At 42.3% G+C, this 12,865-nt stretch overlaps 1 protein-coding gene across 5 annotated transcripts in view; it reads left to right on the plus strand.

The window, feature by feature from the left end:
- The first annotated feature begins 280 nt into the window (after positions 1-280).
- The window catches only part of WDR26 (WD repeat domain 26), a 46,281-nt gene continuing 33,696 nt past the window's right edge, over positions 281-12,865 (plus strand). For 2 of the 5 annotated variants that reach the window (XR_005224837.2, XM_037895648.2), the window contains exons 1-3: positions 284-1,115; positions 2,965-3,064; positions 3,177-3,233. Coding sequence is in view for 4 of the 5 variants with exons in the window: in XM_037895648.2 (XP_037751576.1) it covers positions 748-1,115; positions 2,965-3,064; positions 3,177-3,233 (525 nt within the window). In the remaining variant the exon portion in view is untranslated. Of the gene's footprint in view, positions 1,116-2,964; positions 3,065-3,176; positions 3,234-12,865 lie in introns of all 5 variants that reach the window. The other 3 variants (XM_037895649.2, XM_037895650.2, XM_043543594.1) reach the window with 2 other exon arrangements.

A 12,865-nucleotide genomic window follows, 5' to 3' on the forward strand; every position in this document is an offset into this window, starting at 1 on the left:
TATATAGTCTGTCCATATGTATTACAGATCAGGACACATGTACACAGTGTGTATACAGAGACATGCTAGGTAGGCACACCGGGCTGGGTGGGAGGCAGCTAGACAGGTGTGTGCCAGAGCCCCCTCTGGGTCTGTGCCCTCCCACCATCCCCTGGCGCTGCACAAGCAGGGTGAAGCCCCGCTCTTCTCTGCCCCCTACCCCATAGGCTCCATACCGGCTCCAGGCGGCGGAAGTGGGTGTAGGGGGCAGTATAGGAATTTCCTGTGACGTCCCGGCCCGGACTCCATTAGGCTGCAGCTGGGCAGAGAAGTGACAAACCCAGCGGCGCGGAGCAGGCCGGGCGCCTGGGGCGGCCGGGCGGGGGCTCCAGGCAGCGGCGGCGGCAGCAATAACAAGAGGGAGCCCAGAGTGGGCGGCGGCGCTGCCTCCGGGACCCCGGGGGGGACAGGGCCCCGCTCCTCCTTCCCTCACCTCCCTTCCTCGCCCCCCCCGCCCCCCGGCTTCCCACCACGGCCGCTCTCGGCGAGGAAACTCTGGCCTCCGCTTCCTCCTCCTCCGACTCGGACACCGGCGGAGCCTCCCCGCCCCCGCGGAAGAAAGCCCGGGCCTCCCCGGCGGCGGCGGAGGGAGCAGGCGAGCCCGGGGCTTCCGCGGGCAGAGCAGGCCTCACCTCGTCCCAGTCCCCCTCGCTCTCCGCCGGGCTCGCCCCCCCTGCCGCCCCGCTCAGAGGCAGCAGCAGCAGCGCCATGCAGGCCAACGGGGCAGGAGGAGGCCAGCAGCCGCCGCCGCCGCAGGGGCCGGCGGGCCCGGAGCTGGGCTGCTTGGGCGCCCAGAACGGCGAGGCCTCGTCGGGCTCGGCCGCCGGGGAGCAGCTGGCTCACGCCAACGGGCTGCTGCCCTCCGCCTCCGCGGCCAATAGCAGCAGCGGCGGCAGCAGCAGCCCCGGCGGCCTGAGCGTCAACAACGGGGTCCCGGCCGCCGGGGGCCCCGGCTCGGCCGCCGCGGAGCTGGGGGGAGGCGGCGGCAGCGCCCTGAAGAAAAAGAAGCGGCTCTCGCAGTCCGACGAGGACGTGATCCGGCTCATCGGGCAGCACCTCCACGGGCTGGGCCTCAAGTAAGTGCCCGCGCCTCTCAGAGGGGAGACCGACTCCTTCCTCCCCCATACGGCGGGGGGCTAGTGGGGGTAAGGGAGCCCCACACGGCGAGGCCCCGTTTTCCTCCCCTTCCCCTCTAGCGGTGCTATGTGGAACCCCCCCCCCCGCTTCCTCCTCCACAGGGACCAGGAGGGAGGCTGGGTGGGGATGGGGGCTCCGGGCCCCTCCCCTGCTGTAGGTCCGCGCTGTTGTAGCTGAATTGCACATCGATAAGGAGAGAGCAGTCAAAAGTGGGGGAGGGGGCTGGCTTGGTGCAGGAGTGGGCCGGGGGAAAAGAATGGTGCTGGGAGACTTGTTCTATTTTAGGGCACCATTTGTGCCCATGGGAGACAGACCAACAAATCTGTTTATGACCCACCTACGTAAGATTTGGACGGTGGAGGGGAGGAAAGGGGCCGCCTTCTCCCACATACTACCTTGTCACAGCTTGATATCCTATTATATAGAGAGATCAGTAAGTGTATATGAAGGGGAACTGTGGGGCAGACCTGATGTGTTGAGAATAATGACGTGAGGGGCCTGTCTTTAAGGCTCTTCCAACCAGCTTTGTACATTCGAGACAGACTGTCTGAACCTCGGTGGGGAACAGGTAGAGCTTCCTCTGCCAGAGATGACAGTATGAAAGCCCAATCACATACCACTAAAGTCAGATCAATACAAATGTGGTAGTGGGGGCGAAGTGATCTGGTGAACATAATGGAGCCTGGACACTTGGAGGTTTTTGTTTTGTTTAAGTCTTAAGAGCTCAGTGGTTAATTGTAAACAAACCAACCGAAGAATTAAACCAGTATTTAGGATTCTGACTGCAGAGCCTGTGTTCGTGTAATTGGATGAAGGCTTTTGTAGGTTTGGTTTGGCCATACGTCTAATAGCTTTTTCAAAAGCTATCTATAGAGTGAAAAAATTAAAATGACAAATAGGTTGGCTCTTCTGTGGCTTAGAGCACTGCAGTATTTTTGGGTGAGTATGCAGTGGAGGGAGGCGAAATAAAAATACAGAGAGATGAACCATCTGGATTTTATAAACACCCCTCTCCCCCTTTTCTAAATAAAACATAATAGCAACTAGGTGGATACTGAGATTTTGGGAGGGCTCCTATAGATGATGCCCCAGAAAATAAAGCTACAAGGGAAGTACCAAAGGAGAGATGGCAAACTATTGTGGGGCTGGATTGATTCTAATGAACTTAGTACATAAAATAAAATGCACCACTGACATAGGAGGTAGATTCTCCACAGCAGGAGACAGCTTGTGACTGTTTATAGGCTACACCACAGTAAATATGCTATTTTTAGCACAAAAGGGGGAGGGTTACAAGTTAGGGGGTTTGCTTATTTTTTATTTTAAGGAACGAACCTTTTAAAGTCCTGACATGAACAAAGGCTAGGACTATCTCTGCAGACATCTTAATACAGAGCAGTGGCAGCCCTTTATGCCCATTCTCTACTGGTGGTTATAGAGGAACATCTAGTGTTTATAACCTATATTTTCCTCTGTGCAGACAACTTGCTGCTAGAAACTGGTTTATTTCTATCTAGACATGCTTGTCCGAGATGATTAGTTAGTCAAAGACGACCATCTTGGCACTTCATGCAAGTTTTCAAACCAATCAACCACTCTTGTGGATAGAGAGCTGTCTATTGAATTGAGTGATTGGAATACTTATCTGTTCACATGTTTCTGAATCTGGTGTTAACTCTTTTGCTTCATAAAAAGTCAGTTTTTAACTATTGCAGACTTATTGCAGTGGGTGGTGCATTTTAAGAGTAAAATTGGTCAGTTTTTTTTTACACTGTATCTCTCCTGCAGCCAGACTGTTGATCTTCTCATGCAAGAGTCAGGATGTCGTTTAGAACATCCTTCTGCTACCAAATTCCGCAATCATGTAATGGAAGGAGAATGGGATAAGGTAATGTATGTGGGGCATATAGGACTGCACAACTACTGTTAAATTTATAGTATGTGAAATGCATTTCATGGTTCTTCAAGCTTATGTTTCTTTTTTATACCAATTTTTGCAGGCTGAAAACGACTTGAATGAACTTAAGCCATTGGTGCATTCTCCTCACGCAATTGTGGTAAGAGACACATCTTGAATTGTTTCAGATATAGTTTGGAATAATTGTAGTAATACACTTTTTTTGTACCTAGTTGAGAGTTAATGTATTTATTTTAGTAAGCAGCTTGCTGTCCCAAGCACAATACTAATTTGGTCTCCTGTCATTTTGTAGTATGTGAGAGAGAGCCTAAAAATATTAAGACCAATACTCAATGCATTTAATGTGTAAACTTATTAAAGTCTATCTTCATGGATCAGAATTCAAATTGTGTACTCTGTATATCTAATTTAAAATCCATACATTGGATAACTTCAGTTGAAACTGTTTATTTAATTCAGTTACTTTAGAGAAATTCGAAAAGTGCTTCTGAGTTTGAAATAGCTGATTTTTATATGTTTTCTTAAAGAACCAAGCTTAGATACAATGTAGAATACCTAGGTACTGTGGGAGTTTGCGTACTGCAATAGAATGTTATGGGAATATAGTCACTGTTATAGAAAACGAACAATACTGTTGCTTTTCTAGATAGCTTTTAAAGAACAAATGTGTGTGTGTGTCACTCTTTGGAATTTTTGTAGAGCTTTGTCCTCTTTTAAATTTATTTTTAAAGCAGACCAGTCTGGTAATGTATGTTCACTCTGTTCACGCTAGGGTTTCGATCCTGTGACTTGACAGTTACAGCTTATTTGGTTTTAATGTATGTGGTTTCAGTAACTTTGTGGACTCTGACATACAAAGTGTTTCTGGTTTTATTTCTATGACCCAGGATCAAAATGGTTACATACAGCCCTAGTCTTTCTTCAAACATCTTTTTTTACTATGGTAAATGTTACTGAAATTAATTGGGCATAAGCTATTCAATGTAGTTTTGTAGTATTTGGGGAGAAAAAAGTAACACTGCTTTTTGAAGTGCCTGTGGCTGTACACAGTGAGGAATCAGCTGATGGCTGCTTAGCTTTTTACTTCTAGCTGATTCATTTTGTTGTCAGGAGGAGAGTTTCCTGCCTGGTGGGGGAGGGGAAGAGAGAGAACAGGAAGTGAAGTAGGAAAAACAGATGTTTAACAAAACATCAGTGGCTGCCTGAAAGAAGTTACATCTTGTTCTGTAATTGTGTGAAAGTTTAACCCCTCCAAAGTCTTTTCTATTAAGCTATAGTTCTAGTACCTGTTTTTTGCTTGGCAGGCTAATATTGGAAGGCAAGCTTTTTAAAAGACAGCAGGAGAAAAAACCTGGGTCAAGACAGACTATACAAACAGAATATACCAAAATAATGTGTACATTTTCAGTGTCTCCTGAGCAGTGAGAATTCAGAAGCCTGTTACATACCCAAGAGTGTAGCATCTATTGAAGTAAATGTTATCAGAGTTCTAACATTTTGGGGATATGCGTTTTCACGATTCCGTTCAAAATGGTGCTGTCCATTCTAGTTCATGACAAAATTGTCAAACTATGAGGATTTTTGTACAATAGGTAATCTTGACAAAAGAGGAAAACAAGGACGATTTGCTTTTAGAGAATCCAAAGTATGAAGAACAGGAGTACTTGTGACACCTTAGAGACTAACAAATTTATTGGAGCATAAGCTTTCATGGGCTACAGCCCACTTCATCGGATGCATAGAATCCAACATATAGTAAGTTGGAAGTTGCCATACAAACTGTGAGAGGCTAATTAGTTAAGATGAGCTATTATCAGCAGCCCTAACCTTGGCGGAAAATGTACTCCAACTGAGTAAAACTTATAGAAATGTGAATTTTGTTTTCAGACTCTACCTTCTCTAAACTAGATTGATGCTGTAAAGTGTATTTTGTTCATCTAAACTGAGTCTGATGAATAAAAAAAGTAACAAATACTGACTTTAATTTATTTTCTTACTACTGTGCATGTGGCAGACTTGTTTTTAAATAAAAGATGTAAGGTATGGGGATAGGACTTTATCTGTTTTATCATCCGTATATTTAGAGTCAGACGTTTTAGTATTTGAATTTCTTTAAAAGCTATTAATAAACTTTTATAGGGGTGACCTATCAGGGTTTTTTTTTTAACGCTGATTGGAAGATATTTGTCTGGATTATTTTATGGTTATTGCAAGATTTCAGCCCAATTTAGAGCAATAAGTAGCAACTGTAAAAGGAAAGCTCACTTGATTTTTTTATATATATATATATATAATTTTTTTTTTTTTTTTTTTTTTTTTTTACAAAAAAAATTGTCACAGCTTAGACTGACTATAGAGTATAATCAGATCTAATAAAAGATGATTAAATCTCTGGGTTTTGCACTTTCAGTGATGTTGTAGGTACTTCTATTTATTTTAAGGGGTGGGGTTATCTTTCTCCCACTCATGGCCCTAGTGGTGGGGGGAGTTAAATAATTCAGGTTTTTGGTTTTTTGTTTTTTAAATCACTAGTAATCTTACTAGTGCCTGGACTTCATCTATTTCCACCCTATCATGAAAAAAGTAAAACAACTCAATTCAATGTGTACACACTTTGGCAACTTTATATTGATGATCTTCTGGTTTCTGTTTTTAAGTCACTTTATCATAATTTTAGATTTTAAAAAATGTGTTCATTCAGCTGATGTTGAACAGCACTTAGTAGAATAAGTGCAGTAAATCGCCATATCCTTTAGGGAGAGAAATACTGTTTGTGTTTTATGAACCAAGATCATATGGGTTTGGGTTTCTGAATCTCAACCTGGCAGTTTGACCACATGTATCTGAAGTTGAGTGGGCGGGGGTGTGTGTATGTAAAAAGTCAATCTTACTGACATTTTGCTGTAAGCTTTAATAGACTAGGGAATCTTACTTTTATTGTGACCTGGTCAAGGGTGATCTGGATATCAAAGTTTTCACAACTTCTTATCAAAAATGAGCTATGTGAACATAGTTGTACTGCACGTATATTATAAATTGTCTGTGAACATGGGCATAAGGTGCCCATAAAGTGCTTTGAGATCACAGATGGAAGTGCTATAAATGCTGCATATTAAGGTACAAACTACTGATCTAAGTTTAAACTTGTGGGTTCATTAAACAGCTGCTGCATCTGGCCTGAGCTAAAAATGAAAAGTAGCCTCCCCTCTTAGTTAATTTGTAAACACCACTGAAAGGCAATTGTGCCCTGTACTACCGTTGAGTAATATGGCTAGCCATGTCTGTACTTCGTGTAACATAGTATGGGGGATGCAGTTGGGTGAGGTGCCAGAGGAAAGCCTTATCCAGAGTAGTGGGCCAAACATGAAAATCAAAACTTTCTTCTGGTGTTAGGTCAGAGATGGGCAAACTACAACCCGTGGGACCACAGGCGCCAACTTTTGTTGGCGCTGGAGGGTGCTCGTGCCCCCCCCCCTTGCACCTCTCCCCTGAGCGTGCCGCGTTCCTCCTCTTCCTCCTCCCCCCTCCCAGTGCTTGCTGCGCGAAACAGCTGCTTCACGGCACAAGCGCTCGGAGGGAGAAACAGGACACGGCAGCGCGCTCAAGGGAGGAGGCAGAGGTGAACTGGGTCAGGGAGCTGCCAGTGCGTGCAGAGCACCCACCAATTTTTCCCTGTGTGTGCTCCAGCCCCGGAGCACCCACGGAGTCGGCGCCTATGCACGGGATCCTTCTGCCTGGCCCCTGAGCTCCTGGCCTGGGAGGCTAGCCCCCAGCCCCTCCCCCACTGTTTTCCCTCCCCCGCAGCTCCTGGGGCAGTACAGCAGATCCGGTGCTCTGTGCTGCGGCGTGGCTGGCTCCAGCCAGGCAGCGCAGCTGTAGCTCCTTCAGCCGCTGGCGCTCCAGGCAGCGTGATAAGGGAGCGGGGGCGGGGAGGTGGATAGAGGACAGGGGAGTTTGGGGGGGAGTACTTAGGGGGTGGGGAATGGGGGGGTTGGATGGGGGCAGAGGTCCCGGGGGGGCAGTCAGGAATGGGAGGAGGGGTTGGATGGGGCGGCGGGGGGCACACAGGGGTCGGGGTTCTGGGGGGGCCATCAGGGAAGGGGGGACCCGTCAGGGGGCAAGAAGCAGGACGGGGGGCCGGGCCACGTCTGGCTGTTTAGGGAGGCACAACCTCCCTTAACTGGCCCTCCATACAATTTTTGAAACCTGATGTGGCCCTCAGGCCAAGAAGTTTGCCCACCCCTGTGTTAGGTGGTATTTTCAAAAAATATAAGGATATCCATTTTGGTTTTTGGCCCAGGCCAGCATTTCAGTCAGTGCACTTGTAATTTCCAAGTGAAATTTCACTTGTCTACACTTGATTTGGGGTTATTCTGTCAGATAATGGTATTCATCCTAGCTAGGTGAATTTGAGCATCACACTTTTAAGAGAAATAGCACTTCTACCTGCAGTTTTGTTCAATGATCATGTGAATTCCAACTGGGGGCTCTCAGGTTTCCTAACTCTATGGTATCAGCTAAAGGCTTGTCTGCACATGAAAATTAATCTGGAATAAACTAGGGTGTGAATTAAGAGCAGATTAACTATTCCTTATTAACTCCATGTGGAATTAGTGTGTCCACACATGGAGGTTAATCAGGAGTAATTTGCTGTTTAGAGAAGCCCTAAAAGATGTAATGATTCCTTATTGGAAGGGGATACACTCCAGGATCCTCTCATTTTTTCCTTTTGCTCTCACTCAGAGGCCTTGTACCTGGTTACCTAAAAGAGAATTGCTAGATGCAGCTTCCTCTAGTTTCAGTCAATGTCTTTGCTGGATTGCCTAGAGGAGGCTACTCAACAACAGCATAAGAGTTTCTGTCCCAGGAATGGCATGCACAGCCTCCCTGTGGACAGGAGAGCAGAGATCCAAACCAGTGTGGAATAACTTATTTTGCTGACATAAATCAAGTGACACTTTTGGGGGGGGGGGGGGGGTATTTAAATTGGGTTGAGGTTTTATTAAACTTGCTTGAAAAAATTGTGCTATTGTTAAGTGCCACTATTAGTAGAGTATCTTATTTGATTTTTACAAAACTGCCATAGGTGGAAAAACAGAATGTTGAAAGTTAAGGCCCTGATTCTTCAAACCAGACACATAACTTTACTCACATAAATATTCTCATTGACTTCAACAGGACTATTTATACTAAGCATGTACATAAATGTTGCAGCATTAGGAGGCTAAAATTGTATTTTTATTAAACTTCTCTCTTAGTGATGATGTTTGTCACATCAAAGCAATTTTGTTTTGATGTTAACAATGAAAAGTTATTTAGATTTTCAATATACTAATAAAATTGTTATGAATTCGTTTTTTATATATGCAAGTCAGTTTTTCAAAAATAAAAGCCTAAAGTAAGGTTCCTAAATGATATACGAACACACATTCCATTGACTTCAAACCACAAACACAGATCAAAACACTTCAATTTTCTTGATCTCAATTTGAGGACATTCAGAATATCAAAAGATGGTGTTGCTTGTAGTTCTAGAATGGGCTATTTGCTTATCTGGTTTGCAGGGTTTTCACAGTAAGGATGTTGATGGGGCCCTGGACTTTGCTTTTTCAGCTTAGATGAGTATTTTAAGAGAAACCTCTAAGAAGTTCATATTGTATATAGAATCTTTATATAACTAGGAAACTAAAGAAAAGTACAAAACATCCAGTTTCGTCCCGTTTTATAGTTTAAGCACTGACAATATATATATTTAAACCACGTAACATTTTTCAATCCTGATTTTGCTCAACCCTGCTCAAAGCTTAGACCCTAGCAATTCTTTATGTAGGGTCACTTTAACATTGAACCAATTTTACTGTTAATTATGTCATAGAAACAGCAGAATGCAACACTTCTTCCTCAATTCATCTTTAATGCTGTACATCAGGTTATGTAACATTTCAATGGATTAAAGTCCTCAACCTGAGAAGATGAACATCATTCCCTGTCGGGTTTCTCCACCAGATAATACACAGAGGAATGTTTGCTATTGAAACATAGAGTAGCTACACTCTCTGTTGGAACTGGTTGATTTACAATGAACATTTGGAAGTGAAGTGGCTAACTGCATCTCAAACTATATTGTCAATGTTAGGTTTGCAGTTAACTGTCTTGGGGCACTTCTTCAGTTTTATTGATACAGGATAGAGATTGAAAGGGATTATGAAGTCTCTTCTAATACTTTCCATTTGCAAGACCATAATTATTTTTGAAGGGAAATCTGAGGATTGAGCTGGATATGTAGGTACCTTCTAACCAATTTAACACTCTTATTTTGTTCATATTGGATAGTAAAGTATATTGAAGACCTCCTCGTAAACATGAGATATATATTTGTTCATCAGATGATGTTTTCCAGCTGGGTTTCTTTGAAGCTGTAGGATAACCTATGAGCACATAGCACTGAATGAATATTATACCTTTTAAACTCCCTGCTGTCCAGTTGAGGAAGATGGCATTTGACACTAGAGGCAATTATCAGCACTACAGGTATTAGATGCTAGCAGCAGAAGGGGAAATAGGAAAAGGGGAGGGGGAAGAGAGAGAACTTAGTTTGCCAGGAAAAGCCCCTCTTGTCACAAGAAGCACTGGTTGCAGAAAAGCTGATTCAGGCACAGGGAAGGTTGACTTGCCTGACATAAAGTAAGAAAATATCTTTTAAAATAACTGGGGTATAGGATCCATGACGCTTAGCGTAAAGGGTCTCTACAGCTCATTTTTCATTGTTTGGGATACTGCCACTGAAATTTAATTCTACATCATATCAAATAACTTAGTAGGGCGTGTGGGGTGGTTTTTTGTGTGGGGGGGTTTTTTGTGGGGGGGAATTACATTCATGAACCAACAACAAAACGGTTGTGATTAAACTGTAGGCAAAATGTTCTCTGGGCCTTGATAGGGACATTAGTTGTAATTAAATCCATTCAACATTTTTTTTTCCAACTCTCTGTTATGAATAAAATATTTTTAGCATTTAGTATATGTACTGCATCTCCATGTATGAAAACTCTGGTGCTGTATCATTCCAAGAGTTGTCCTTTTCAGTAGTATGCCTAGGACTCATGGACTTTTTTTAAAAGGAAAATATGCTCTGAACCAACTGTGAGAATGTACATATTCAGCTGTCTTGGCAACAGTACTCTGCCTTGGTTGCTATACACAATATAAAGGCTGAACGTTGGTCAGTTTTGACATGCTTCTTGTACTAGTGTGGATAAAATGAGTCATGGAGACAGTGCCTCTGCCTTGCTTTTACAGGGATTTCCATGAAATTGCTGATATTGGCACAACAACAAAAAAACCATTTTTTATTTTCTCTTCTTTCTTCTCTTTTCTTCTTCCACAGAAATGGCTTTCATTACCTGGCACAATGGTCCTAAAAAGGGGTAGAGGTAGTGATTGGATGAAGTAGTTATCTCCTGCAGATAAGGGAAACCAAGAAAAAGTGAATGGATGGATACATAGGAAACAAAATATTGTCTGAGATAATGCTGGGAGAATTGGAGAATATTCAACACGAAGTTCTGGATAAGAACTGAGAAAACAAAGTTTTAAAAAAACCCCCACCAAACTTCAGTGTATGTGGTGATCACCTACCGTGAGGAACCAACCCCTCCACTTTCCTAATAAGTGGATAGGAAGTATTAAAAGGGGAAGGCTGACTTCTAATGACTCATCATCCCAAAATCTGCAACATTATACCTGTAAAAATTGTACAGATACTCTGTTTTCTAATGGGCCTCCTCTTCATGCCGAATGCAAACAAACTGAATATCTGTGCACTGACAGAGAGAATAATGTAAAGGGGGTTCTTACCTATCTGGTACAGGACATCAGAGTACTGGAAAACTAAGATGCTATAGTCTGAAATTAGCTACAAATATCTGTCCGATGATGCATATCTAGCTAACTTCATACAATTCTGAAAGCTATACAATAAGTCAGCAGTTTTTCATGTACATAAAAACTTGATACATGTGGTTTGTTCTCAAGAGTTACAGAAGGTCTGTTGCACTCAATGTTTTAATGAAGTGTAGTAGTCATAGGCTGTATTCATAATCAATCTGGAATGCATTCCAGTTGAAGGAAAACAAATATTTTACCTAAATATTTTAAATTCCCTCAAAAAGCATCAGACAAAACCACTACTAGATAAAATATTTAAGATCTATATCTCTCATCTAGTCAAATGCGTAGCAGGAATGAGATTTTTACAAGACTCATTGTAGTAGTGTATCTTTCTCCATGCCATTGTGATGACTGTACTATTATATCTTAAACAACATGAATGAGAGATAACTAATGTTCTTTTAAAATATTGCTTGCATAGTCAGTCAAATGTTAAATTGAGTAAAACTCAAATCAAGAGACAGTCTCAAGTAATTTAGCCTTTAGTCTTAAAATTTAGGATTTTTTTTAATTTACAAAAATTACTCTATGTATCTTTCAATTAAGTTCTAGTTATTTAAATATTGTATTGTTAGCAGCTCAGAACACTTCAGCATTGAGCTATTGTATGGAAAAACAGAATTAAATGAAACTGATCAAATAGAACAGTGTAGCTACCCTATCCAAGGTGAAGTGCAAAAATGAACAACATGCAGTAAATCATGTAAAGTTAAGGTATAACAAATGTTTTATATTTCTTAAGTGTCTTGATTTGAAGAGGCTAGCACCTTGCTCAGTTATATAATGCATTAATGCACTAATATGAGTAAATACATGTAGTGTTGAAAAGCTGATGGTCTTTAGGGTCTGCTGTACTCACATGGGGAAAGGTGATGATCAAATATTGAAGTGTACTTATCTGTCTTGCACTTCATTCAGTTTCTATTGAGATGGGGAAAGCATAGCAAGTCACTATTTATTTTATTTATTTATTAATTAAAAATTTAATTTTGTTTCACTCTAGATATTCTCAGGTTTTCCTCTTACCCCATTACTTATTGAAGGCCTGGGGTTTGTCTTTTCTCATGGCGATAGCCACTAGCAGCAGTGGAGACAGGCAAAAAATGCATACATCAAGTGGCTGTGCTTATATACAGTAGAAGCAACTAAACGGTCTCGCTTTCATCTTAAGGATCAGCATGTTAAGAAATTTTGGGGGCTCCAGATTTTAAATGTGTAACTGAATGCGTTCCTTCATTTTGTGTCCATGAACATGTTAACAAAGTTAACATAATGACTATTGATGAGAAATATGAGAAAATTTGTGAAGGTCACATTGGAATTCTGATAGGAGTGAATATAGGCTAAGTGAGCCCTAAATGTGGGAAGTTATATCGTTCGGCTTTCAGTAAAAAGATGGCAGTGTTAATACTTATGGAAAACAAGTTTAATTTGCACGGTGCCTTGTTTTGCCTAGTTGCAGTGTTAATATGTTGGTACAGCATGTTATACAACTATAAAGAGAATCCCTTGGTGAGCTCCTACATAATCTGTATAAAACCAGTTAGGGGGTTGACTTGCTGACCTACTGGTCATACTTTGTACAAGCATGCAGCATACTTTTTTTTAAAGATTGGGCATGAGATTGAGGGAATCCCATGTAATCCTAGTTTGAAGGATAGTGACTGAAAGGGATATGGGTTCAAAATAGGGAGAAGAAGATATTCAGAGCTCCAGTAGGCAGGTGGAAAAAATTTTTTTGGGTCACTTCTAACATAATTACCACAATTGTATTGAAAGACCAGCCAGAAGTAATGGTACATTACATGTAGCTGTATTTCT

The sequence above is a fragment of the Chelonia mydas genome, chromosome 3, assembly GCF_015237465.2.
Source record: "Chelonia mydas isolate rCheMyd1 chromosome 3, rCheMyd1.pri.v2, whole genome shotgun sequence".
NCBI lineage: Eukaryota > Metazoa > Chordata > Testudines > Cheloniidae > Chelonia > Chelonia mydas.